Source organism: Enhydra lutris, unplaced genomic scaffold, assembly GCF_002288905.1.
Source record: "Enhydra lutris kenyoni isolate GAN:26980312 unplaced genomic scaffold, ASM228890v2 scaffoldscaffold82, whole genome shotgun sequence".
In the NCBI taxonomy this organism is placed as follows: domain Eukaryota; kingdom Metazoa; phylum Chordata; class Mammalia; order Carnivora; family Mustelidae; genus Enhydra; species Enhydra lutris.
This window is the reverse complement of record NW_019154166.1, coordinates 1,096,241-1,123,560: the sequence shown is the minus strand read 5'-3', so window position 1 is coordinate 1,123,560 and position 27,320 is coordinate 1,096,241. Positions and strand designations below refer to the sequence as shown.

The window sequence follows — 27,320 nt, the reverse complement described above, 5'->3', positions numbered from 1 at the left end:
AGGGACCCGACCTGGGTACGGAGCTCTGAGTATCGAGGAGAACGCTTCCTATGTAGGGAAACTTTCGAGTCGTTTGGGCAAGAAGAATTATGAGGCTGGGAGACCAAATGCTTCAAAAACAGAGGTGCCCGGATCACGGCGTGCCCCCTCTGTCCCTCTGAGGAAGCCACGCGCTCCTCCCCCAGGACGTCGCCCCCCAGGTCCCCCCATGCCCTGCCCCACTCACCTCGGAGGTCCACGAAGTGGGGGAGGTACATAGTCGCCACGGCCCTTGGCTTGACCTTGATGTCAAACAGAGGCCCGGCCACCATCCAGCTCTGTTCCCAGGCCATCTCGTGCAGGAACTTGTCTGAGGCACAGAATTCAATGTCGATGGTCGCGGGCTCTCTCACCACGAAACGGAGACCTGTGCTGGGCCAGCGGTAGGAGCCAGCCATGGGCAAGTGAACTCTGGGGGGAACAGGGAGAGGGGGACACAGAATGACCCTATTCCATTTCACCAGACCCTGTGCGGGGCGCTGAGGGTCCAGGGGAGTGGCATGGACCCAGACGTCACAGTCCCAAGGCCTGGGCCGGGAGTCCCAGCGCCTTCGCCCTCTGATGACCCTGGGTCCATCTCTGAGCTTCCACGAACCGTGTCCTCTGTGGACGGGGATGACAGACGTGCCCATCCCAGAGGCGTGAGTACTCAGGGACCCAGGGCACGCGGAGAGATGAGCGCACGCCTGGCGGCAGTGACATTTCCATCCTGATGATGGTGATGAAACAGGAGAGCATTCTTGTTTGTAAAGGCTCTCTGCCAATGATTCGTGCCGGTCTACACGGAGACACGAACGACCCACGCCTGGGAATGAAAACAACTCTGCAGGGGCCTCCGGCCACGTTCCCAAAGCTCCCCATGCGGCGAGCAGTGGGGCCGCGGGCAGGCGGGGTCCACAGGGGCGAGGGCCGGGGAGCCATCTCTTCCCTGAGAGGCGGTGTGTGGCGCTGTGTCGTAGAGGAGCTCGAGACCGTGACGGCAGACGCCGCGGCTGCCCGTGGTGGGCATTAGTCCACTGGGACATGCGGGCCCCCTGAACATGGCCTGGGTCCGCGCGGACCGTTAGGACTCGCTGTAAACACGACACCTGCTGATGGTTGTCATGGTAACAGAAGAAAAGGTCTTTCTTCACCTTTTCTTTGAAATGCATCATGAAATATTTAGTGGTAGAGTCGCCTGATAGCGTGGATTTATGAAACACTCCACCAGGGGCGCCTGGGGGCTCCGTCGGCAAAGCGCCCGCCTTTGGCTTGGGTCATGGCCTCAGGGTCCTGGGCTCCCTGCTCAGCGGGGGGCCTGCTTCTCCCTCGGCTCCCACCCACCCTCCACTCGCGCTTGCTCTCAAAGAAACAAATAAATAAATTAAATCCTTGAAAGGCTCTAACAACAGAAGATGGGAAAACGGAATAAATTTGGCGAGACGGCTGTCGGACCTGGGTGACGGGTAACGCAAGTACCTTGGACCCCATTTCGGCTCACGGTTGAGAATTTTCACAATGGAACCTCCTTTTCCATGATAAAAGCACGGACTGAGGATCTCAGCCTTGTCCATGCCTGCGGGCTTGGAAGGGGAGGGGACCCCAGTGCCATGGGTGTGGCGGGGGGAAAGGTGTGAGGACGGTGACCTGGGAGGCCAGACCCAGACAGCAGGCCTCCCCCACACTCACCGGTGCAGGCTTCTGTCTTTGTCAACCACCTCGATGGCCACAGGCCCCAGGGGACCCCAGAAGTCATCCTCAGTCCCCAGAGGCCCCGTGTGCAGGTTCTCTGGAGGGGCAGGAGAAGGCAGACTGGCGAGTCCCTCCTGGGCGACTTGAGGGGAGAGTCCCTCTGGAAACAGGCAGGACAGTGGTCAGCTCTAGGTTCTCCTGTCTGGCCGCCCTGGCCCCTCACGGAGAGACCGTGGTGGGGCCCCTCCCAAGGCTGGATTGCCTGGCCCACGGCGGGGAGGGGCTGACGCCTCCGTCCCTGCTCTTGTGGCTCCTGCCTGCCTGCCTGCTGCCTGCAGAGGGCCAGCCCTGCTGCCTCAGCCCAGCCCAGCCCAGCCCCAGCCCCAGCCCAGCCCAGCCCCTGCCCCAGCCCAGCCCAAGCCCCAGCCCCAGCCCAGCCCAGCCCAGCCCCTGCCCCAGCCCAGCCCCTGCCCCAGCCCAGCCCCAGCCCCAGCCCCAGCCCAGCCCAGCCCCTGCCCCAGCCCAGCCCCAGCCCCGGCCCCTGCCCCAGCCCAGCCCCAGCCCCAGCCCCAGCCCCAGCCCCAGCCCCTGCCCCAGCCCAGCCCCAGCCCAGCCCCACCCACCCATCCAGCAGTGTTCCTCTTCCCCGCATGCTACAGGGGGCAACTGTGAGCCGAACGTGGATCAAAAGATGGACGGTGGGGACAGAGAAGTGACTTTCAGGCCCCAGTCCCCCAGGCTGGGACAGAGGGAGGCAGAAGTCCTGCCAGACTCTAGGACTGGACACTTTCCATGGAGTAGGCTCTCCTGGGGGAAGCCCGCCCTGTCCCACGCCAGCGGCAGGGGCTGGAGCCACCCCTCCATGATGCTGCCAGCCTGGACCTCTCTACTACCTGACTCTCGTCTGTCCTGCTGGAGTGAGGACGTGCCGCTCGTTTCTCCCTCGCGTGGGCCCTCGTTAGGCATTGTCTCGCTTGGGCCCTCGTTAGGCATTGTCTCACTCGGCTTCCTAGACAAAGAGGCCTTCATTCTCCCAGGATCTCAGAGGAAGCTGGGCTGTCGCCATGACGTCCTCACTTACATTCTGCTTGTCCCAGTTTGAACATGTGGCCGGAGTCCAGGCTTCTCCGGTAGCCCCTTCCTTGGGAATGACCCAATCTGCTCAGCCCTGCAAGGCAGAGCTGGAACTGGGGTTTCCTCCTGACCCCCAATGGCCCCTCTGAGGGCTGACAGGTCACTTGTCATTCACCCCAAAACAGAATTTGCATTTCTAACGCGTCCCCAGGCGCTGGTCAGACCAGATGGCACTCGGAAAGGGGCGCGGCTCCCCGCACCCGGCCGTGCTCTGTTCCTTGAAGGAGCCGAGCTCCGAGCTCCGAGCCTTTCCTCTGCCTGGAATCTGCTCCCTTCTGGGTCCAGCAAACAGCTCCCATCGTTTAGGGCTCAGCCCCGCTCTTCAGGACAGGGTCAAACCAGCCCCGGAATGTACTTCCAGTCCTCCTAGGGACGCCAACTTGGGTAGGGGGTTAACCAGCACGAAGCCCCCGTTCCCTGCAGCGTGCAGAAGCCGTGGCGGGTCTGCAGGGAGCGGACGCCCAGCCTCGCGCCCTTTCACTCCGGACTGTGGGTGAGCACAGCAGCCGCCAGCGCGGGCACCGGCCACGGTCAGGGCCGACGTGCCCCAAACGGGGGGAACAGGGGGGCTGCAGCGCATTCCCCGTGGGGAAGATGGACTCTGCCCTGGCTCGTCCCCCAGTCCCCCAGCCCTCCAGCCCCCCAGCCCGCATTGGTCTGGTCCCAAGCTTCTCGCTCTTTGTCTTTGCTTCCCCCTCCTTGTTCCTGGCCCTACCCATGTCCCCCATCGTCACCTCCCTGGTCCTCCCCAGGACGGCTTTGAGCCCCACAGCGACTGGTTCTATTTGCATAAACAAATAGGGCTCTGTCTGCCTCTGCCCCATCTCTCGCGCAGCCCCAAGCACTCAGCTCGGGCCTGGGCCAGCCCCGTGGGGCTCTGGGTCTCCCCCGCCCCCGCTGCCCTTACCGTCTGCTGCGGATGAGCAGCCTCGGCTTCTCGTCCTCCAGGGCTCGGAGCATCCGGGTCACCTCCTCACTCAGCCGGGTCTGGTCCAGCCTGCGAGCACACAGGAAGCCTGGTTCTCCGGGGCTGTTGGTCACCCCGTCAGGGTCTCTGGGTGCTCACCTCTGACACGGGTGTGTCGTCTCCGCGTGTGTGAGCCACAGACAAGGCGGCAGGCGAGACGCCCTGCGCCCTGTCCGGGGAGGCGCGTGCCCCACTCATCGCTGCCTTCGGAGCCATTCTCCCCTGGGGGGTAGGAGCCAGCCCCCGGGTCGTCAGGTGTCCGTGTCAGCTTTGGGAGGTCCCCGTGTACTCCATCCAGCCCCCGGTGTCTGGCTCCCCAATGTCTAGTCCCCTACTCCCTCTGTCTGAGAGCCCAGGCTCTGTAGACCCCCTCCAAGGGCTGACCGGAGCTGCCAGGGGCCAGGGCACGAGGGTCTCTGAGTGAGCATCTCACACTGTGCTGAGTGCCCCAAGGCCCAGCCGGGGGCCACAGGGAGGGGTGTCGCCAGAAAGAGCCACGGGCTTGTTTTCAGGCTCTGGAGGAAGGAGGCAGAGAGAGCCCATTGGGGACAGGACTCAGGGCGTGAGGGAGGGTCACCAGCTCTGCTCTGTGCCCGTCCTGCCCGGGGGGCCGTTCCCCCTGCCTGGGCCTGGCCGGCTCCTGCTTCTCCTGGGGTCTTGGCCTCTGGGCCCTCCAGTCCACTCCAACCTCCCCGACCCTACAGACTCAGAAGACCTTCGCTCTCCCTTCACAGCCCCCATGGAGCTCAAACATCCCCATTTGTGCCTTAGCACATGACTAGCGTCCCCTTGTTCCCGCTGGAGTGTGGCGTCAGGAGGGCAGGGCCCCTGTCCGCTTGCTCCCTCCTGTGACCGCAGAGCCTGCCCAGGGCTGGGCCCATGAGATCCCTGCGGGTCCCCTCACGGTCGCCCACCTCCTTCCTGATGATCACGCCGCCCCGTCCAATTCTCCGCTCAGACCGTCCGCCCTCTGACCCGCCTCGGACTCCTTGCAGCTCACAAGGCAGACCCATTACACAGACAAGGACCCCAGAGTCTCCGAGGAAGACCTCCCTGCGCCCCGCGGCCCGAGTCGGTGTCGGAGCCGGCGAGGAGCCCCTGCTGACCTACATTTACGGGTCCTTCTCCTTCCCCCGTCCACTGGCGTGGCCTCTACCACCTTGCCACCCTACACGCCTCCCCCTCCCCGGCCCCGCAGGCCTTACCACAGGAGCCTGAGCTGGCAGGTCGGATGCCTGAGGCCTTCGCAGAGCAGCCGCACGCCGGCGTCCTCCAGCTCGTTCTGCTGCAGGTCCAGCTCCGTCAGGCTGGGGCTGGTGCTGAGCACGGAGGCCAGGGCCCTGCAGCAGCTGGACGTGAGGCCACAGCCGACCAGCCTGCGGGGGAGACGCGCCCCGGCCGCCGTCAGCATCCCGAGCCCCTGTCCTGGGGAGACTGTGGGCTGGTTTCCCTTTCTGGTGCCCGTGGCCCTTAGGAGGGTCCGGGGCCTCCCCTTCTCCTGCGAGACTCCCCCGAGCCGCCCGCCCACCGGGCACGCTCACCCCACTGACGGATCTGCCCCGGGGCCCCTTGCACGGGGGCACCAACTGTGTCGGCACCAACCGTGTCAACATGAGGGCCTTCCTGCTCTGTGCCCCCCAGCGCCCGTCTGCCCGACGGACCTGGGGCAACTCCCGCCCCCTCCCCCGTCCACCCGCACAGACGGCCGGTGAGGACAGTCACTGCAGCCCGCGTAGCCAGCAGCCCCGCTGTTTCAGCCCGTCGCAGAGTCGCTCGGCCCCCTGGTCCAGGAGCGGGTTGAAGCTCAGCCCCAGCTCGGTCAGGGTCCGACGGGCGCCCAGCACCCAGGCAAGGCCTATGCAGCCCTCAGCGTGAGGCCGCAGCGGGCCAACTTGTGGGAGACATGTGACACCCGCCAATGTGCTTCGCCCCCCAGTGCTCGGCTCCCGCACAGCCCTGCTCCCTCCCTTCCGTCCCCGAGGCGACCCGAGGCTCATCCCTCCTGCCCTCCGGCCTCTGCTCTTCCTGGCACCCCGTCTTTCAGATCACCAGCTCCTTCTTGCCCAAGTGATGGGCTCCATTCAACATGCCCCACCACGCAGAATGCGCCAGGACCCTTGACCCTGGCCCATGCAACCTCTTTTGGGGCCGTGCCAGTCTCCGGTCGTCCCCTGGGACTTTGCTGGAGCATCCTAGATGGTCTTGGCTCCAGAGTCAATAAAGTCCTGAGCTCTCCCAGTGTTTCCAGTGAGGGGAACGAGTCACGTCGGCCTGACCTAGCCTTGGTGCTCTTGGGGGAACACGCCTTCTTTCTGTGACATGACCCCAGGGAGCCGGCAAGAGCCAGATTCAGGCTTTCCTGACAGAGGGGTCCTGCTGGTGCTGGCTGTGTCCTCACCGGGTTCCCATCTCAGCTCTCCTGTTTCGGCTGTGGAAACTGAGGCAAGACTGTTGATGTCTCTGGGCCTCAATTCTTATCGTCTGGGAACCAGAAATGGTTGTCTCTGCTATGCTATGTTCATGGATTCTTTCCTGAAGACCCCAGAGGACACAGAAATTATGAAGTTCTACGCCCACGCAAGGGGTCCATGGAAGTTGGATGTCTCCCCCCCAGGGCGTGAGGTTGGGTTTCTGAGTCCCTTGCAGAAGCCTTTTTGCCAGACCCAGGCAACTCTCCTTGGAACGGTTTTGGGAGGGGACCCAGGAAGTCACAACGCAAGGCTCCATTTGCCTTCTTACTCTGTTGGTCCCCTTTCTCTCCAGCCCCCCAGCCTCTGGCTTTTCTTCACTTCCCTTGGAATCTAGCTTAGATTCCATGATCCGTCATCACCAACGTCCTAAAGGTGACCTTCCGTCACATCCTTCTGGCTAACCCCAAACTCTGCCATCTTTCTGCTCCCGAACAAACCCCCACCCCCGCCTGAGTCAAAGGGCAGGTGTGGCTGTTGGGAACCACGACTAGGAGCCTTGGTGATGCCTGGCAGGTGGAAACCCCCCACTGTACAAAGACCATTTCAGAATGTTATCTTTCCCCAACCTCCACAGCCAACCCTCACATTCTCAGCAGACAACTCGACTCCTACCTCACAGAGGAGAACGGAGGCGTGAGATGGAAACCCCACAGCATCCCACAGTCCTACTGTGTGCCTCTGTGCTTACCTCCCTGGGTCCCGTCCCTGCCTGCCTTCCTGATACAGTGGAGGAGGCCGTTCCTCCTCTCCAAGGTCAGTCATTCTCTCTTCTTCCCCTCCCAGCTGCTTTCTCCTTCTTGTTTCTTTCACCATCAAATTTCAAATTTAGGTCTTTTCCTTCTTCTTAAATGCAAGCAACTGGTCAAACACACACACACACACACACACACACACACACACACACACACCCCTTTAGTTGGCTCCTGTTTCCCTCTGCTTTAACTCGTTTCTCTTTTTTCCCACCCAAGTCTTAGTATTGTGGCCTCATTTTCTATCTGTCTCCCTCTGCTTCCTCCATTCCAGTCTGGATGTTGGCCCTGACATGACAGAGGCTATTCTTGCTAAGACCACCCAACTGCCCCAACGCTAATCCAGTGGTGGACAGTTTTTAGCCCTTGCTTTACTTGGCTTCCCAGCAGCAGTGGCCCCTGCTGGCTACACCATCCTTGGAACCCTCCGCTCCCTTGGGCTCCATGGAGCACACTCTCCTGGTGTTCTTCCCACCTCCCTGGCCACTCTTTCTCAGTCTGCTTTGTTGGCTTTTCTCTTCCCGAGCAGTAAACACTGCGGGGATTTCCCAACACCTGACATGCAGTCTTGTCCTTGCAAATGAATTTTAGGATCAGCTTGACCACGTCTTCAAGAAACACAGCTTTGATTTTGATAGGGATTGAACTGAATCTGTGCAGTAGTTTGGGGAGTGTTGCCATCATAACGATATTAATTTTCTGATCCATGAACATGGGATGCCTTTCCATTACTTAAGTTATCATTTAATTTGTTTTAATCATGTTTTGTAGTTTTCAGTATATAAGCCTTGCTTTTCTTTTGCTAAATTTGCTCCTAAGTATTTCATTCTTTTTGATGCTATTGTAAGTGGACTTGTTTCCTTAATTTTGTTTTTGGGTTGCTCATTGCTAGTGTGCAGAAGTCGGACCGATTTTTACATGTTGACCTTATATCCTAAAATCTCGGTGAATGAGTTCATTAGTTCTGACGGCTATTTCTGTGGATTCTTTATGATTTTCCATATGTAAGATTATGCTGTCTCCAAAGAGAGATTGTTTCACCTCTTCCTTCCTACCCTGGAAGCATTTGTTCATTTTCTTGTCTAACTGTCCTGGAGAGAACCTCTGGCAGGATGTTGAACAGAAGAGACCTCAGCTTCTATCTCAAATCTCCTGCCCATCCCTGTTTCCGAGCAGGACCCAGCTCAGACTCACCGCAGGGTTTCCAGATGGCAGCAAGGGAACCTCAGGGCCTCGCAGAGACTCCATACTGTAGTGTTGCTCAGGCAGTTTCCACTTAGGTCCAGCTCCTTCAGGTTTCCAGTGGTCTGGAGAGTGAAAAAGAGAACCTCCCAGCAGACATCTGTGACCAGGACCCCGCTGAGCCTGCGGGAGGGGGAGAGGGACAGGAGTGGCATGAGCTGTGTGGGCAGGGTCTGGGGTGCACAGCCCTGCAAAGCCCTGTTGCGCCTCTGCCCCTCGGAGTGCCAAGCCCAGGACCGACCGAGCAGCTTCCCTGATGGCTCCTCTGTCCCCCATGCCCCTGGGCGGCATGCCCCTCCTGTGTGCTTCTTAGCTCTGCAATCCTTGCCACATCATCTCAAGTGTTCATTTTGTGAGTCTGTGTCTGTCCTTGTCTGGAGTTCCTCCAGGGCAGGGGTTTCTCATCTTTTTTTTTTTATCTGCAGTGCCCAGCAGAGGTCCTGATGCAGAGGACGAGCTGGCGGGGCTTTCCTCCCTTCAATGCAGACACACCTGAGTTCTTTTGGTGCTGACTTCTGGAATCCCGGAGCCCGGAAAGGAAAGGAGGGAGGGGAGGAGGGAGCAGGAGCCGGGAGAGGTGGTTTGAGGACGACACTGGAGGGGAATTGTATAGATGACTGTGTGTACTGCTGTCCGGGTTGGGACCCTCTCCCCTTCCAGGATGGAAAGGGTCCCCGGGAGCAAGCGCCAAAGGAGAGCGTCTCAGGATGGATGATGGCCTTCATCGGAGGGTGTTAGAGCTGACTCTGCCTCACGTAATTTCCCTCATTTAATGTTTCCGTCCTCACACATGCTTCAGCGATCTCACCTACGTCCGAGGCTTCAGCAGCTCAAACTCTGTGCTGGCGGGTTCCAGACAGGCATCTCCGCCTTCACACCTGGTAGCCCCTTGACTAATGTGTCTCAATGTGCCCCCCACTCAGTTAGTCTTCCCCCCGGGTCTGCAGAGCCACACAGAGGCGAGGAGCAGGGGCCTCGATGCCAGGTCCCCCAGCCTCACTCAGCGTCCCTGGCTGCAAAAGGAAGGCAGCGGGAGACCCTCCTGCAGAGGGTTTTGTGAGAGTAGCTTCACAGCTTTAACAGGCCAGGAGGCTCGATGCTACAGACATACCTCCCCCCAAACCATCATCTGAAATCTTAATTATTTAAATTCCTTTTATGCTTATTTCATTTTGTGGAATTTGAACCATAAATTCGGAACTTTCTCTTTCAGCCAACATTTGGCGTCTGTCATCAGAGGGGCTCTCGTAAGGAACAGACACTTATCATTCAAAGTGTGCACTGCTTCATTACCAGCCGAATGCCTGGAAGCTGCCTGTTCTTGACCACGTTGGGTCGCTGGGTCGGTCCTCTGCTCCCTTTCCCCAACCCCCACCAGTCTTCCATTTCCCCCCAGCTGCCCTGTTTGTTCAGAGCGGCCCCTGCTGCTCCCTCTGTCTTGCCTTCCTGGGGCTCAGTCCCCTTCAAATCTGCCGCACACGGCAGCCAGAGCCTCCGACTTCCCAGGGGACTCTCTCCATCAGCCACCGCCGCCGTTCCTTCCAGACCTCCCATCCACAACCATGCACAGGGAGAAGCCGCCTACGCCCGGGAATACGCAGACGGTCCAGCCCATCGTGGCTCCTTCCCTGTGCAACATTGTGTGGTCATTCAGGCATTCACAGAGGCTGTGCTGGGCTCCTGTGCTGCGCGGGGCGGGTGGCCTCGGTACGAAGACCACGACCTGGGTGCCAACCGACTCATTCGGACGAGGCTGTGACTCTTGATCTTGGGGTGGTGAGTTTGAGTCCCCATGTCAGGGGTAGAGATTATTTAAAAAATAAAGATAGAGACTCTCAAGTAGAACGGACAGCACATGGCTCAGCTCTGCCGGAGAAAGGTGTGTAGAGGAAAGACTGCGGGGCAGACCCTGGTTCTTACATCATCTCTGAGTGACAGAAGTCTGGCCCCTGCTGATTTCATGAGCCTGTCTACCAACGCACCCCAGCCTTCTGCAGTCCGCGCGAACTTCATCGTGAAAAGAAGAAAACGTAAAAAGATCAGAGAATAAAAGCCCCGAGTCCAACATTTCTTCCTCTGAAACCCTTTCTTTATCTGCTCTACTCGTGGGCTCCCTCCCTTCCTCAGGCTCCTGCTGAGCCGTCCCCGTGGGCATCGCTCTCTAGTCTAATTACGGGACAGGCATGCATCTTCTCCCTCAGACTTTGAGTTCCTGGAGGGCAGAACTGTGTTTTATTAGTCTGTGATCTCATAGCATAGAGCCTAGCAAAAAAATCAGTTCTTAAGTGATTATGGAATGAATCATCCCTGTGCTAAGTGATCCGTAGGGCAACCTTGCTGGGGGGACCCTGTTAGGGACGTTCACGGTGCTGCCGGATTGGAGGGTGATTAGAGCAAGCTCTCCCTCAGCTCAAACATGGTGGGTTTCAGGCTGAGCAGTAGTGCCTCATGGGCACAAACAAGGAAGCCAGTTTTTTTGGGAAAACCAGAGACTCTCCTGCAGGCACACACATTCTTAGGTGACAGGCGGGACGTTTCAGCACCGGTGGCGTTGTCAACAGTCACCGGGGGGGTTGCCTGGTGCAGCTGAGGGAGCATTTCTCCAAAAGAGAGTGAGAAAGAGAGAGAGAGAGAGAGAGAGAGACAAGTCAGGCTAGCATGGGGGCAGAAATGTGCCCAAGAGAAGGTGGCAGGCGTCACAGACACAGGACGGGGAAACCACAGAGGGCCCCCCCAGAGGCAGGCAGGACGCTGCACAGGATCCTAAGGGGACAGGGAACCGGGGTCAGATTTGGCAGTTTGAAGTCACTGGTGACCTCATTCCTCTAGCCCCTGGCGCCAGGCTTAGGGAGATGGGACCCGCGGAGGGGCTGGCAGGAGGGGTGTGGGGTACTCACAGAGCCACATGGAGGGAGCTCCCCGTGTGTCCATGCTGTCCACGCTCTTTCAGTTGAAGCTCCTTCACGGCGCAGAATTTAATGCAGAACATGAACACCAGGAGCTCTAGGCCGGTGTGGACACGCACGCTCGCCCCGTGGAAGGGGGCCATCACGCGTGTCAGGAAGTCCTTGTCCTGAGTCTCATACAAACAGTGCAGCATCGGCAGGGAGCCCTGCTGCAGAATGGGGAGCTGGTTCCTGACTGCCTCCTCGGCCCAGCACAACAGTCTCCGTTTCCTCTCCGCAGGCACCTTGCCCTGGAAGATGGCCTCCATCTCCCGCTGCACCTGCTCGCTCAGAAGTCCCAGGATGAAACATGTGGTTGGCGCCCCAAATGGGGCAAGGCCCCCATACGCCTTTAGCAGGTCTTCCAGCCCTCGGATACTGTCGGGGGGATGGCACTCCTTGTCCTCACTCTCCAGCACGCAGGACACGGCTGCAAAGAACTCTTGGAGGTACTGGTGAGCAAAGTCGTAGTCTGGGGAGGAGGGATGCTTCCGAAGAATGCCCATCTCTAAGAGGGCAGAGACAGTGGCCTCCTCTAGCTCATGCTTCCTGAGATCCTCCCAAATGAGCAAGCTCTCTCCCTGCCTGACGCCCTTGGCAGCCAGAGAGCAGAGGCCCCTCAGCTGAGTCCCAAGGGGCTGGGCCGGCAGAGCCTGGGCAAGGTAGTGCAGACAGAGGGCAGTGGTGGTCTGGGAGGGCAGCCAGAGTGACTCTCCCTGCTCCAACTTCTTCTTCATGCAAGTGCAGACCAGCCAGGACACCAAGGGCACGAGACACATCGTCAACAGTGGTTGGTTTAACTCAACCGCGCAAAAGGCTCTGTATGCTTTGCTTTCACTCTTGAAATATTTGTAGAAATATTCCTTCCGGCCGGACTTGGAGAACCCCAGGACCTTCACCCACCGTGGCTGCTCGACAGAGAGAATGAACAGATGCAGAGCCGTGGTCCGTGCTGTGATCAGCAGAGATGCCCCGGGGAGGATGGTTTTCCTCAGCAACCCGCCCAGCAGTGTCTTTACCAGCTGTGGTTGGTCCCAGTACGGACATACCTCCGACTTCTCCTTCCCCAAGACCCATTTTAGCTCATCCAAACCATCAAGGATGAGCAGCAGCTGTCCGGGATGAGACAGGATCTGCTCGCTGGGAGCCGTGGGGGCAGCCCAGTCCTTTGTGATGAGCTCCTTGAGACTCATCGTCGTGGACTGGGCCAGCTGTCTGCAGCTGAAGTAGAAGACGTGTTGGAAACGGTTCCTGTAGAGCCTGCCTTCCTCCCAGGCCCTCCTCAACTGCCTGGCCACCACCGACTTCCCGACTCCAGCAACTCCGTGCAGTACAACTGTTCGACCTTCTTCCTGAGCACCCAGGCCCGGGCCAAATAAGTCTTTGACCTTGATCAACTGACCTTGCTTCTCCACCCTGCTGTGATGCCAGCTCCCCTTGCTCTGGGACTCCTGGAGTCTGCGGTGAGATTGATGGAGAAGTAGCAACTCTACGAATTCTTCGTGCAAATCCTCGTTTCTCCATGACTTTGTGGGGCAGGGCCTCTTTCTCTCCTGGTGCTGGCGTCTTTCTCCGATTCCTACGCAAGGGAGGGAAAGACGGGACATGAAGGCAGAGCATACATCTGGTCTTCTGTGCATTCATTCGCTCATTCACTCGACAGCCATTTTAGGCAGCCCCTCCGAGCCACGTGCCATGCTGGCTGCCAATGCCAGCACGTTCTTGCCACTGCTATGGAAGGAGCATGGGCTGCGGGCAGAAAATCCCAACTTGCCTTGACTTGAGCAAGTCATGCTCCCTGGTGACTTCATGCTGCAGATAGTCACCAAGGGCTTGGTCTGTGCCAGGTGCCACTCTGGAGGCTGAGGGTAAAGAGGGAAGGAAGCATACAACGCAACTGCTCTCATTAAGTCCGTGGCCTGAGCCATTTGCCCCACTGGGCCTCAGTTTTCTCGCCTGTAAACTAGGGATCATGACATCTCCTTGTAGGAGGTCACAGAGGAGTGAAGGAGATAATGTTGACCTCAGCACCCACCATGGAAGCACAGGCCAAGGATGTCCTTCTGCCTGCACCTGTGGTTGTCTGTCTAAGGGTCGTGTCCAGGAGGAGCCCTCGACCAACGGCAGATGGTGGTCCCCTGCCCCCAGGAGAGACAATTCCGGGTGCGTTCTACACTGTCTCCCACAGATTCCAGAAACATCAGATCTCAGTTTCTCACTGGGCAGGTTACATTGCCTTACGTTGTGTGTGTCGGCCTGAGGTGCCAAGGGAGGCGTTAGTTCTTCTTGGCACCATGTTCTCCAGAACATCCTCATTCTCTTGGATCTGTTAATGCTCCCACAGACCTAAATCCTGTATTTTTGGTTATACTCTAAAAATCCTCCCCCTGCTGCCAGTACCTCCAACAATATGCTTTCGAATGGCAGTTAGCAGACACTAGCCCAATCCAGTGGGCCACCTGTTGTAAAACCTATAACCTGAGAATGGTCAGTGCATTTTTTAAACAGTTGAAAAAAATAAAAAGAAGAATATTTCACAGTATGTGAAAGTTATAAAAAATTCAGAATGTAGTGTCCATAAGTATAGCTTCACTGTCTCCCTGCCAGGCCTCCTGATTTGGGTATTGCTGATGTCTCCTTTCAGGCTATAATGGAGAGTACAGTATTTGCCATATGGGCCCTGTGGCCCACAAAGCCTGAAATATTCACTGTCTTCTCCTGTACACAGGAAATCTGCCTACTTTTACTCTCTATATATCAAACTGTGTACCATGCAGATTTTGCACTTGCTATGAAACTGTTGTTGGGATATTATTTTATTCAAGTTTCCACACTGAGGAAGTCCCTTAGAATTTAGAATTGGGGGGAATTGACATTAGCAAGATGGGGAGTAGGAGATACTGGTATTTGCCCTCTTCCCCCCACGATTAGATAGCTTTTCATGAATGCAAATAGCTTCAGGAGAACTCAGGACTTTAATGAAGAACCTACAGCAACACAGTGCCCCCCCCCCAAAAACACAACAAAACAACCCACAGAAAAAGGATTGCTGGGGAGATCAGCCTCCCATAGACATCTGGGGAAACCTAGGGACAATGGAGAAGGGTGAAGGCTGCAAGCATCAGCCATGCAACAGGGGCCACTATAGTGCCCAGAGGTCTGCACTAGGGAGGAACTAGCAGTCTTTGCTGCTGAAGACATCAGTGGCCCTACTGTGGACTCCCAGCAGGTTTCACAGAAGAGGACCCCATCATGGCTGTTGATGTGGACTCCAGTGGCCTGCTACAGAGTGGACACCAGCAGCTTCTGCCACTGAGGAAACCAACAGCCATCCCCACCATGGATTCCTCAGTGCAGAGATGATACTGTGCCCCCTTTCTGAAAGTGTTGTTGCATTGCCCTGGGGTCAAGGTTGCCAGCCTCCCCAACTGTGTACATGCCCTGGACCCCAGAGCTCTGGATGCTCTGTGCATATCCACGCTTTAGACCCCAATTCTGTGGTTACTCTGGACACCTCTGCATCAGATACCAGTACACCACCATGAGGGTGCCTGCAAGCTGGAACCAGTGCCAAAAGGGATCCCCTTGGCCATGATATCCCCAAGGGCAGAATAAGAGAGCAGAAGGTCCCCAGCAGCCTTGGCTGCTGACCCCCACCCAGCCTGTGCCCTCACATCCACCCACAGATGAAGACCTTTCCAGACCAAAACCAGTCTATAAAATCTGGAAGATGTGAATGTTCCATCCAATGCACAGATGTGAACACAAAGCTGCAAGAAACATGAGATGATAAGGAAACAGGACACCCCAGAGGAACACCACACGTTTCCAGCAATCAACCCTCCCCACCAAAATGGAAATCTGTGAAGTGCTAAAGAATTCAAACTAGTTCTTTCAAGGAAGCTCAGAAGGCTACATGAAAACACAGGTAGACAACTCAATGAAACCGGGAAAACAATACACAAACAAAGCAAGAAGTTCAACAGGGAGACAGAAATCATAAAAAAGAAACAAGTAGAAATTTGGGAGCTGAAGAATAGTGACTAAAAGGAACAAACATGCAATGGAGAGCATCAACAACACAGGGGCTCAAACAGAAGAAAGAACCTATAAACTCTGAGGCAGGTCGTTTGTGACCATCCAGTCAGAGGAGAAAAAAGAAAAATGCATGAAAAAGAGTGAAGAAAGCCAATGTGAATTATGGACACCATCAAACAAAGTATTATTTGCATTATGGGAGGCCCAGAAAGAGAAGAGAAAGAGGAAGGGATGGAAAGCTTATTAAAGAAATAATGGCTAAAGATTTCCCACAGCTGGGGAAAAGATATGGACATCCAGGTACATAAAGCTCATAGCTCTCCATACAGATTAAACCCAAAGAGGATTTCACTTATATAAACTACAATAAAACTGTAAACAAACAAAGAAACAAACAACCTAAAGACAGAAAATTTTGAAAGGAGCAAGGAAAAAGAAAAAAAGGTCTCATCATACGCCAGGGAACTCCCAAAAGGCTGTTAGCAGATTTCCCAGAAGTGACACTTTGCAGGCCAGGACTGAGTGGGTGGATATATTTATTCAAAGTGCCGAATAAACACCTTTTGCCAACCAAAAGTACTTGACCTAGCAAAACAGTTCTTCAGAAATGATAGTGAAATACTTTCCTAGATAAACAAAAGCTCATCACCATGAGGCCTGATTTGTAAGAAATGCTAAAGGGGGTTCTTCAAGCTGAAATGAAGGGATGCTAATTAGTAACATGAAAATACATGGAAGTGTAACTCACTGGGAAAGATAAGTGTGGAGTGAAATTCAGAATGCTCTTAATACTGTGATGGTGGTGGGGCACCTGGGTGGCTCAGTGGGTTAAAACCTCTGCCTTCAGCTCAGGTTATGATCTCAGGGTCCTGGGATCGAGCCCGCATTGGGCTCTCTGCTCTGCAGGGAGCCTGCTTCCCCCCCCCCCCCGGCCCCCGCCTGCCTCTGTCTGTCTACTTGTGATCTCTATCAAATAAATAAACAAAATCTTAAAAAAAAAAAAACAACTGTGATAGTGGTGTGTAAAACGCTGAATGCTAGTACAAAGGCTAGAAAAGTATTAAAAATAATGAGTTACAATAATTTGTTAATGGGTACACAATATAAAAAGATGCAAATTGTGACATCAAAAACATAAAATGTGTGTGTGTATATGGAAGTAAAAGGGTAGCATTTTTGTATGTGATCAAAATTATGTTGTTATCACCTTAAAGTAGAGTGCTATAGCTATCAGATGTTCTATGTAAGCCTCACGGTAGCCACAAAGCAAAAACCTATAGTAGACACACAAAGGATAAAGAGAAAGGAATCAAAACATGCCTCTATAAGAAACCATCAAATCACAAAGGAAAACAGCAAGAGAATAAGAAAAGAATAAAGGAAGAGCAAAGCAGGCAGAAAACAATAAACAAGATGGCAATACTAAGTCCTTAGCTATAGAAATTACTTTAAATGTAAATGGATTAAATTCTCCCATCAAAAGACAGAATGTCTGAAAGGATTAAAAAAAAAAAAAAGAAAAAAAAAACCAACACCAAGACCCAATGACATGCTGTCTAAAAGAGTCTCATTTCAGCTTTCAGGACACACTTAAGCTAAAGTGAAGGGATGGAAAATGATATTCCAAGCAAATGGAAATCAAAAGAGAGAAGTAGCTACACTTCCTCTAGACAGATTAGACTTTAAGTCAAAACACTTAATAAGAGAAAAAGAAGGTAATTAAATAGTAACGAAGGGGTGAATTCATCAGGATGTTATAACACCCAAATTTGCCAAGCAAATATTAACAGATCAGTAGGCAGAAATAGACAGCCACACAATAATAGCAGGGGACTTCCAATACCCCACTTCCAACAACGGAGAGGTGATCCAGACAGAACATCAGTAAGGAAATGCTGGACTTGAACTACATGTTAGACCAAAAAGAACATTTGTGTTAGACATGCAGACCCTTCCATCCAATAGTATCAGGATTCATGTTCTCAAAAGCACAGAGAATGTTCTCTAGGACAGATCATATAATAAGCCTCAACAGGTCTCAGAAACTGAAACCATGTGAAGTATTTTTTCTAACCACAATGATATGAAACTAGAACTTGCTAACATGAGGAAGTGGGAAAATTTATAAATAAGTGGAAATTAAGCAACCCTCTCAAACAATCAATGGTTTAAAAGAACAAATTAAAATTAAAAAAAAAACAAAAACAAATCTTGAGACAAATGAAAGTTGAAACACAGCATACTAAAACATATCCCTGGGGGCAGAATAAGAGATCAGAAAATCTGCAGCAGAAGTTATTCTAAGAGGGAAGTTTATAGTGACACACCCCTACATAAAGAAGAATGATAGGTCTCAAACAAACAGCCCAACTTTACACTGTAAGGAACTAGAGAAAGGAAAGCAAACTAAGTCCAAAATTAGCAGAAGGAAGGGAATAACAAAGACCAGAGCAGAAATAAACGAGAGGCTAGAAAAGCAAAATTCAAACCAAACTAAAAGCTGATTTTTAAAAAAAAGATAAACAAAATTGACGAACATTTAGCTCGACTAACGAAAAAAATAAGAGAGAGAGAGAGAAGACACAAATAAATAAAATCAATTGCTAATGAAATTGAGGAGACAACGAGTCACAAGGCTGCTTTGAGTAATCGGATGACAACAAACTGGGCAACCTAGAAGAAATGGATAAATCCCTAGAGACATGCAACTTATGACCAGACTTTTAACTAGAAAGGGGATTGAATCAGTAATTAAGAATTTCCCAACAAAGAGCACCCAGAACCAGATGTCTCCCTTGATAAATTATTTAAATATTTAAAAGATATTTAAATATTTAAAGAATTAAAGCCAATTCTTCTCATACTCTTCCAAAGGAAGAGTAGGTAGCCACTTCTCACGTCACCTTATGAGGCCAGTTTTGCTCTGATAACAAGGTCAGGCAAGAACGCTACAAAAAGGGAAAATTATAGTCCAATATCCCTGATGAACATACACACAAAAATCCTCAACAAAATGCCAGCATATCAAATTCAACAGCACAAGGATCATATACCATGACCAAGTGGGATTTATGTCTGGGATGCAAAGATGGATCAACACAGGCAAATCAATAAATGCGGTATACCACATTAATAAAACCAAGTATAAAATTATATGATCATCTCAGTAGATACAGAAAAAGCAGTTATCAAAATTCAACTTTTTGTTTCATGATAAAAGCTTTCAACAAATTGGGTATAGAAGGAACATACTCAGAATGACAGAGGCCATATATGAGAAGCTCATCACACTCAAGGACAAAAGGCTAAACCTTTTCCTCTGAGATCAAGAACAAGACAAGGATGCCCAATCTTACCACTTCTTTCTTTCTTTCTCCTTCCCTCCCTTCTTCTTTCTTTCTTTCTTTCTTTCTTTCTTTCTTTCTTTCTTTCTTTCTTTCTTTCAGGACTTATTTATTTTGGGGAGGGAGAGGCAGAGAGAGAATCTCAAGCAGACTCCTTGCTGAGCACAAAGCCTGACATGGGGCTCAATCTCATAACCCTGAGATCTTGACCTGAGCTGAAATTAAAAGTCAGATGCTTGACCGACAGAGCCACCCAGGTGCCCCCTCACCACTTCTCTTTAACATGTTACTGGAAGTCCCAGTCAGAGCAATTAGCCAAGCAGAAAAATAAAAGGGATCCAAATCATTAAGAAGTAAAATGTTTCTGTATACAGGTGGCATGATCTTACAGATAGAAACCCTAAAAGACTCCACCAAAATGTTCTAGAATTGATAAAAGAATTCAGTAAACTTGCAGGATACAAAATCAACATAGAAACATCAATTGCATTTTGATACACTAACAATGAACTATCTGAAGCAGACATTTGTCTTGCATCAAAAACAATAAAATACTCAGGGATAAATTTAACCATGGAGGTGAAAAGCCTGTGCATAGAAAACTATAACATATTGATAAATTGAGCAAGACACAAATGAATGGAAAGATATTCTATGTTCCTGGGTTATAGGAATTAGTATTGTAAAAATGTTCTTATGACCCAAAGCAATCTACAGATTCAGTTCAAACCCTATCAAAATTCCAGTGGCATTTTTCATGCACATGAAAAAAATGCAATCTTAAAATTCTTATAAAATCACAAAAACCTCACAGCCAAAGCAATTTTGAGAAAAAGGAACAAAGCTGGAGGCATCACACTTCCTGATTTCAAACATTATTACAAAGCTGTCGTAATCAAAACAGTATGGTACTGGCATAAAAACAGACACAGGGATCAATACAACGGAACTGAAAGCCCAGAAATAAACCCGTGCATATATGGTCAGTGATACTTGACAAGGGAGCTGAGATACTCAATGAGGAGAAGATTGTGTCTTCAATGAATGATGTTGGGAAACGTCTGTATGCAAGAGAATGAAACTGAACTCCCACCTTACAACACCCACAGATATTAACACTGAATGGATTAAAAACTTAAATGTAAGATGTGAAGGCATAAAACTCTTAGAAGAAAATTTGAGGGGAAAGGTCCTTGACGTTGATCTCGACAATCATTTTTTTGATATGACACCAAAAGAAACAAAAGCAAAAATATGAAACAAAAGCAAACAAAGGAAGAAACAAAAGCAAAATATGACACCAAAAGAAATAAAAGCAAAAATACGAAAGTGGGACTACATCAAACTAGAATGCTTCTGTGCAGCAAACAAAATGATTGATAAAATGAAAAGGCAACCTGTGGAAAGGGGGGACACATTTGTAAAGCACACATCAGGTAAGGGGTTAATATAAAACATATATAAAGAACTCATACAACTCAACAGCAAAACAAAACAAACACAAACAATGGGCAAAGGACCTGAATAGACATTTTTTTTCTAAAGAGGATGTGCAAATGAACACCACTAATCATTAGGGAAATGCACATCCAGTAGCACCTGACATCTGTCTGGAAACTATCGTCAGCCAGACAGGCTGTAACAGGTTGACGAGCATGTGGACAAGAGGGACGCCTGCACACTGTCAGTGGGAATGTAAGTTGGTGCTGCCATTGTGGAAAACAGTATAGAGCTTCCTCAAAAAATTAAAAATAGGATTGACATATGATCCAGGAATGCCGCATCTGGGTATTTATCCAAAGGAAACAAAGATCGGTATCTTGAAGAGACACCTGCCTCCCCATGTCTGCTGCAGCATTATTCACAGCAGCCAAGACATGGAAACAGCCTAGGTGTCCTCTGGCTGATGAGTGGATAAAGAAAATGTGGCACATATATACAGTGGAATATAATTCAGCCATAAAAAAGGGAAATTCTGCCATCTGTGACAACACGGATGAACTTGGAGGGTATCATGCTAAGTGACATAAGCCAGAGAGAGAAAGACAGATATAGAGTACCACTCAGATGTGCAATGTAAAACAAAAAACAAAAAACAAAAACCCCAAATTCAAGCACATAGAAGTAAAGAGCAGAATGTTGGTGGCTAGGGGCTGGGGGTGTGGGAAATGGGGAGACATTTGTTGATGGGTACAAGTTGTAGTTATAAGATGACTAAGTTCTGAGGGTCTAATGTACAGCATGGCGACTGTAGTTAAGACTAGTGTGGTTCATACTGGAAATTCATGGAGCGACTAGATCTCAAGGATTCTTCACACACACACACACACACACACACGCACACAGACACACACACAGGTATGGGAGGTGATGCATGTGTTCATTAACTTGATCACTCATGGTGATCACATCACAATGCATAGATTTATCAAACTGTCACTTTGTACACTTTAAATCCGATTCTATTTGCCAGATATACTCTAATAAAGCTGGAGAAAATGAAGAATTTAGAATCAGGAAAAAAATGTGTTTCTTTTGATTTGATCTTTTCTACTGAGTAAGCAGCATTGTGTAACCCTATTACATTTCCCTTTTCGCCTTGGTTGCTAGGATGCTCAAAATCAATAATTAATTATTTGCAAGTAATTCGTCCTCATGGCTTTCATGCTTGCTTCATTTTAAGGTTATTGCATTGGTATGTTTCTGTTAAATGTTCTCTAATCCTTCCTTCTTTCTTTCTTTCTCCCCTCCCTCCCTCCTTCCTTCCTTCCTACCTTCCTTCTTTCTCTCCTTCCCTCCCTCCCTCCTTTCTTCCTCCCCTTCTGAATAAAAGGCAGCGTACCTTATCAAGTCAGTCAATACATTCTCAGCCTGGGCACACACATTTCAGGACCCTGAATCCCACAAGTTCACTCCTACCTGGGTGCAGAAAGAATCCTTTCCCCTTAACATCTCTCAGATTTCAAGAGCACATCTCTGAGCATTAGGGTCAGTTCTAAAGGTATGTCTTGGCAACGGCTAAGACCCTGGGTGGCATGAGGAGCCTGTGAGCCTGACTGTCCCTGTTGCCCACACGGCAGAGAGAGCGTGATGTGGGGCTTAAAGGTGTAGATTCTGGCATCAGGGAGACCACAGAGGCTGAAATCCACCCCTGCCCCCAGGAACCTGCAGTCTTCCCTCTCTGAGTCCTGTGTTTCTCATCTCCACGATGGGCGACAAGGGTCTCGAACCCATGGAGGGAGGGGCTGTGACATTTGAGCAGCTGTGCCCCACAATGGGCACAGAGCCTGATGTGTTTCCTGCACTGGGTAAAGCACCTGCATTGTAATTTCCAAGGGCCGCCTAGAAACGGTGGCTTAGCCAGATGGAGGGACGCCAGCCAGCGGGGTTTTCTGGAGAGGGGTTTTGGATGCACTTGAGATCATCTGTGCTCAGCCTGCCTGTCTGGCCCGACCCGTGCCTCAGCCCCACCTGTCCTCTCCAGGAGCTCTGCAGGGGCCTCACCTCTGCTGTGCTCTCCAGACGTTTCAATCAGGAGCCACTCAGCTCTGGGAGCCTCCTGCTTTCTGGGCTTGTGGCGGGGCCATGATGGGTGCACCGAGTCCTCCAGGACTGCTGTGGATGTGGGAGCACTTGGTGACTCCTGGAGTGGCGACTTTTGGTCTGGGGAGCTTGAAAGCGATTGGTAAAAGGGCAAGATAAGGCCTCCTGTGGGGAAAGACAGGAAGGAAATTGCCAAATACTGAGCATCCCCTTTTTGTTAATTTTATTATTTTTTAAATTTTTTATTTTTTAAAAGATTTTATTTATTTATTTGACAGAGAGAGATCACAAGTAGGCAGAGAGGCAGGAAGAGAGAGAGGAGGAAGCAGGCTCCCCGCTGAGCAGAGAGCCCGATGCGGGGCTCGATCCCAGGACCCTGAGATCATGACCTGAGCCAAAGGCAGAGGCTTAACCCACTGAGCCACCCAGGTGCCCCCTGAGCATCCCTTTATGTCAAGACCCTCTGTTCTGAGCTCTCGCTACAGTCCTTTGGGATGGATGTTACTAATCTCAGATTTAAAACCATAAAGAGGGGCGCCTGGGTGGCTCAGTAGGTTAAAGCCTCTGCCTTCGGCTCAGGTCATGATCTCAGGGTCCTGGGATCAAGCCCTGCATCGGGCTCTCTGCTCAGCAGGAAGCCTCCTTCCTCCTCTCTCTCTGCCTGCTTGTGATCTCTGTCTGTCAAATAAATAAAATCTTTAAAAAAAAAAAAAACCACAAAGATTAAAAAGAACCCACCTTACCCTTTCAAGATCGTCTACTGTCTCTCCCTTCCTCCAACCATAGTCAACCACGAACCTACTTTCTACATCTCTAGATTTGCTCATCCCAGACATCCCATATAAATTGAATTCCATGCTGTATGGTCATTTTTACTGGCTTCTTTGACTTATCAAGCATTATTTCTATCAAGCATTATTATTTGAGCATTATCCGTGGTGTGGTTAATACCAGTACTTCCTTTTTTCATGGGAACGTAACTTCTGTGTACGTGGAAACTGTATTTTACTGGTCCATTAGAGGATACACATTCGGGTTGTTGATGGTTTTTGCCTTTGTTGAGTAATGGTACAATGAAAATTCACGGACATGTTTTTGTGTGAAGGTGTTTTCGTTTCTCTCGGGAATGGGTAGGGTTTTTTTTTTTTTTTTTAGAGGATGTGGGTAAGGTGTTCTTTTAGAGGGTGATGAAAATCTTCTAACATTGATGGCGGCAACCACTGAGTTGGACGCTCTAAATGGGTGAGTTCTGTCTCAATAAAACTATTGCCAAAAAGAATCATAAAGATAGAGACACGGCTTTATCCTCTTAGTAGCTGGCCTGGAACTTCCTTCCGGCATTAGGTAGAGAGACGCTGAGAAGCCATTTGGTGGGGTCAGGAGCCTCATTTCTAGGACAAGTAGCTAGCAAGCAGCATCTAAACACAGGGCCAGCAAGTTGGGACAGGGCGGCTGGTCATCAGGGGAGAAACAGTGGAACCAGGTGCTGCATGGGGTGGGGCAGGGAGACGGATGCTGGTGGGGGCACCAGAAGGCCTTTGTGGGGGGACATGGGACCGGTCTAACCCCCCCAACACCATTTGTCAGTAGAGCTGCACTGAGGAGTGTGAAGGCTTAGAGGGGGAAGCGGAAACACGGTGGGGATGAAGTGACTTGCTTCGGTCACACAGAAAGCAGGAAAAAAAAAAAAAGAAAGCAGGTGTCAGGGGAAAGGAGGGCATTGGAGCTTGAGCTCGGGAGAGGAGAGGGATGCTGGGCACCAGGGGGAGGGAGAGCAGAGGCACTGCAAGATCAGCAATGGGGCCTTCCACAGAGCGGCAGCTGGTTCCAGGTTCCAGCCCTGGGTCTGTCTGTAAGCGCTGTGTGAGCGTGGACCAGCACTTCCACACTGGGGAGAGGGGCCTCTCAGAGCCCAGATGTGGTTACGATCTGAAGCCTGGGCAGGAGTTCCTGGATGGGGCTGTCGGGAGAATCAGAGCATGACTCTGATTCTGGCTCAGGTCGTGATCTCAGGGTTGTCTGCTTGAGCCTGGTGCTGGGCTCCTCGCTCAGTGCAGAGCCTGCTCGAGATTCTTCCCTTCTGCTCCTACCCCCCTGTCCCCTTCCTAAAATAAATAAATCTTAAAAAGAAAAAAAAAGATCTTTGGCTGAGGAATGAGCCTGGCCTCCTCTGGGGCTCATCTGGAGAGCAGGGTCCACCGTGGAACCTTCTAGACCACCGTGGCCCCGAGGGATCTTCAGTTCCAAGACAACCTGCTAAGCTCTGCCTGGGGAAGGGCTGTGTTGCCCATGAAGCTCCGGCCCGGTAATGCGCCGGCCGCCCCGCCTGGGTCTCCTGTCCCCATCTCTCACTTGGAACCGGCTGTCACCTCAGCGCTGGAACCTTCCAGAAGATCACTTCCAGGCTGCCTGCCTCCACCACCCCAGCCTGGCTCCCCCACCCTGCCGCCTTCCCCTTTGCCCCACCCAGAGCCCGGTGCAGCCTCAGGCTCATCTGGGTGGAACCAGCAGGAGATCCCGGGCCAGGCTTACGGTTCTGAAGGCTGCGTCTGAATTTGCCCCGCAGCTGTCTCCAACTCCCAGTCGGTGGGTCCTGGACAAATGACAGCACCTTGGTGGAGGTGGGCCCGCTGGGTGACTGCATGCTGGGTGCGCTCGGGGAGCAGGGCAACCAGGAATACTCAGCTGCGGGCAGCAGACAGAGGTGGGGGCTTGTCGCCGGGCGGGCCAGGACTTGGGGACCGAGGCTCTGGGCATGGAGCTGCTCTGCTGTCTCCACCGGGAGAGGCCTGGAGAGGCCAGGGACCCCGTGAGCCGTGGAGACCGGATTTCTGGGGCACTCATGAGGTGTCAGGCTCTGTGCTAAATGTTTCCCGCGGACGACTCCATGATCGCTCTCGCAGTCCGAACAGGTAGAGGCGGGATGGGGCTTGCGGGGTTAACACCTGTGCAGCTCCGGGGTCTACATCGCCAGCGCAGCGGAGCATGCGCACCTAGGAGCGCACCTGGGAGCTGGCGCCAAGCCCCTGTGTGGGCCTCCCTCCCCTGCCTCCAGACGTCAGCCCCTCCCCCCAGGCGCCCTGGGGAACCCATGCAGGCCTAGAAATGCACTTGGCCAGGAGAAGGGTCCAGAGTCGCTGCCCAGAGGAAGGCCTGGAGGGGGCTCCAGGGTGGGGGTCCCCCGGGGGTCAGGGGCCAGGCCCGTGGACAGAGGGGGATTTTGCGCTCACCTGGCATCAAGGCCGCCTCTTCCCGGGCCTGGGCGCAGAGCTGGCTCAGGCCCATCTGCTCCCAGGTGTGGAGGGCCAGGTCCCAGGCCTGCTGTTCCCCGTACTGAGCCACCAGCTGCGAGGCCACCTCCAGGCCCCCTGGCTGCTGCCCACAAGCCAGGGAGAGGCGGAGTGGGGGCCCGCCGAGGGGCTTCTCAGGCAGCCGAAGCTGGAAATCCTTCAGCTCCTCCTTTTCCAACACATCCAGGTACCGGGCCAGCCGCCACTCGACTCCGCTGGCCATCTCTGCCCTGCGGACGCCCTTCTGGTTGTCCACGGGGGTGGGGCTGGGGGGGTGCAGGGGGGCGTCAGGCAGAGGGAGGACAGTGGCATCCCTTCCTCTTTGTCCCTCCCCTGTCCCCCACTGCGACCATTCCTCTGTACCTGGCAGACTCCTACGCAGCACTCAGAACCCCGTTGTGTGAACCCCAAAGCCTCTGCGGAGAGCGAGGGGGTGGGGGTGGTGGGAGAGCGAGGAAAGGCCCCGGGAAGAAGGAGCTCTGTGCTCGGTCAGGGCGCTGGAGTGGGGTGCAGCCGGCCAGCAGAGTGGACGGATGTGCCAGAGACGCTCACCCTCTCTGCTTCTGGCGGTCCTCGCCTGACTGAGCTCAGAGCCAAGCGCTCCCAGGCCCCCTGCAGGCCCCTCTCAGCCGTGGGGCACGGTCCACGGAGAAGAGCCAGAGTGAGAACGGAAGCCACGAACCCCCCCAGAGGAAACCAGGCTGGGTGTGCCTGGGACAGGGGAGGGGCCACCTCCTGGGGGGGTTCTGGGCCCAGACAGGCCGCCCCGGGGTGGGGCGGGGCCAAGAACCACGTGGCACCCAGTGCCTTTCTGGCCGGCAGCCAGGGTGTGGACTCTTGGGATGGGTGGGGGCCCGTGAGTCACCAGGGGAACTCCTTCCCAAGCCACTCCGGCCGGGCCAGGGAGCCTGTCCCCAGCCTCTCCGGGGTGGCCAGCCTGCCTGAGCCCCACGGCCCGTCCTGCTAGCCACGAGGGCACCCAGGTGGGCGTTTCAGCCAGGGTGGGCTGCTTGCTGGCGCTCAGCCAGGAGACACTGCCGCCAGAAAGCAAAACGGTCCCTGCCCCATGGCCACAGAGCCGGGCCTCGGGGGAGACAGGCACAGGCTTTCTTCCTCTTTTGTCAGTTGGCAGAAATTAGGGTCTCTCCATGGAGGGGAGGCGTGAGCAGCTGATCCCTGTTGCCTGGCAGTTTCTGGAGACCCCGTAGTTTGACACAGCGACCGCCCTTCTGCACACCGCCACCTCCGGCACTTCCTTCCTCCCAGCCTCGGTTTGCTCCTGTTGGGGGATCAGAGCCCTCCACGAGGGACCCCAGGGCCCTGGATGGTGGGAGGTAAGCTGGGGTTAGCTCAGGCTCTGAGGGTTTAAGGCTCAGCCCCACAAGACTGCCCCCCACTCTGGCTGTCACCTGCCCCTCTGCCAGATTCGACGACAAATTCAGCCGTACCCGCCCCCCCGACCCCTTTTCAGGTTTATTTGTGATTATTTGCTAGGAGCTCTGTGCCGGGAACTGGGGACAGAACCCAGATATTTACCTTTAATACAACACATCTCTTTCCCTCAAACCCCATGTCCAGAACCTGACTCCTCACTGTGCCCACAGGTCCCGCCCTGGAGTAGTCACCCTCATCTTGTACCCGGACCATTGCAGTAGCCTCCTAACCGCCCTCCAAGCTTTGATGTTGTCCCTTGGCTATCTGTCTCCTGTCTCTCTGGCAGGCAGAATTACCCTCTTAAAACATCAACCAGTCCAGGTCACATCTCTGCTCAAAACCTTGCAATACTCCCCATTTCTCTTGGAGTAAAAGCCAAAGTCCCACCAGTGCCCCGTATGATCTGACACCTGACACCTCTCTGACTTTCTCTCCTACCTCCGTCCCCGCTGG

At 53.0% G+C, this 27,320-nt stretch overlaps 1 protein-coding gene across 1 annotated transcript in view; it reads right to left on the bottom strand.

Annotated features, from left to right (window-relative positions):
• Positions 1-26,104, bottom strand: part of LOC111161052 (NLR family pyrin domain containing 1) — a 33,073-nt gene extending 6,969 nt beyond the window's left edge. Inside the window, exons 1-11 of the mRNA XM_022524510.1 lie at positions 25,797-26,104; positions 25,374-25,699; positions 24,676-24,828; positions 22,105-22,308; positions 11,171-12,797; positions 8,226-8,396; positions 5,017-5,187; positions 3,752-3,841; positions 2,604-2,719; positions 1,708-1,870; positions 227-450 (exon numbers count right to left, since the gene is read on the bottom strand). Of these exons, the coding sequence (XP_022380218.1) occupies positions 227-450; positions 1,708-1,870; positions 2,604-2,719; positions 3,752-3,841; positions 5,017-5,187; positions 8,226-8,396; positions 11,171-12,797; positions 22,105-22,308; positions 24,676-24,828; positions 25,374-25,656 (3,202 nt within the window). The 5' untranslated portion in view covers positions 25,657-25,699; positions 25,797-26,104. The remainder of the gene's footprint in view (positions 1-226; positions 451-1,707; positions 1,871-2,603; positions 2,720-3,751; positions 3,842-5,016; positions 5,188-8,225; positions 8,397-11,170; positions 12,798-22,104; positions 22,309-24,675; positions 24,829-25,373; positions 25,700-25,796) is intronic.
• Positions 26,105-27,320: the final 1,216 nt, after the last annotated feature.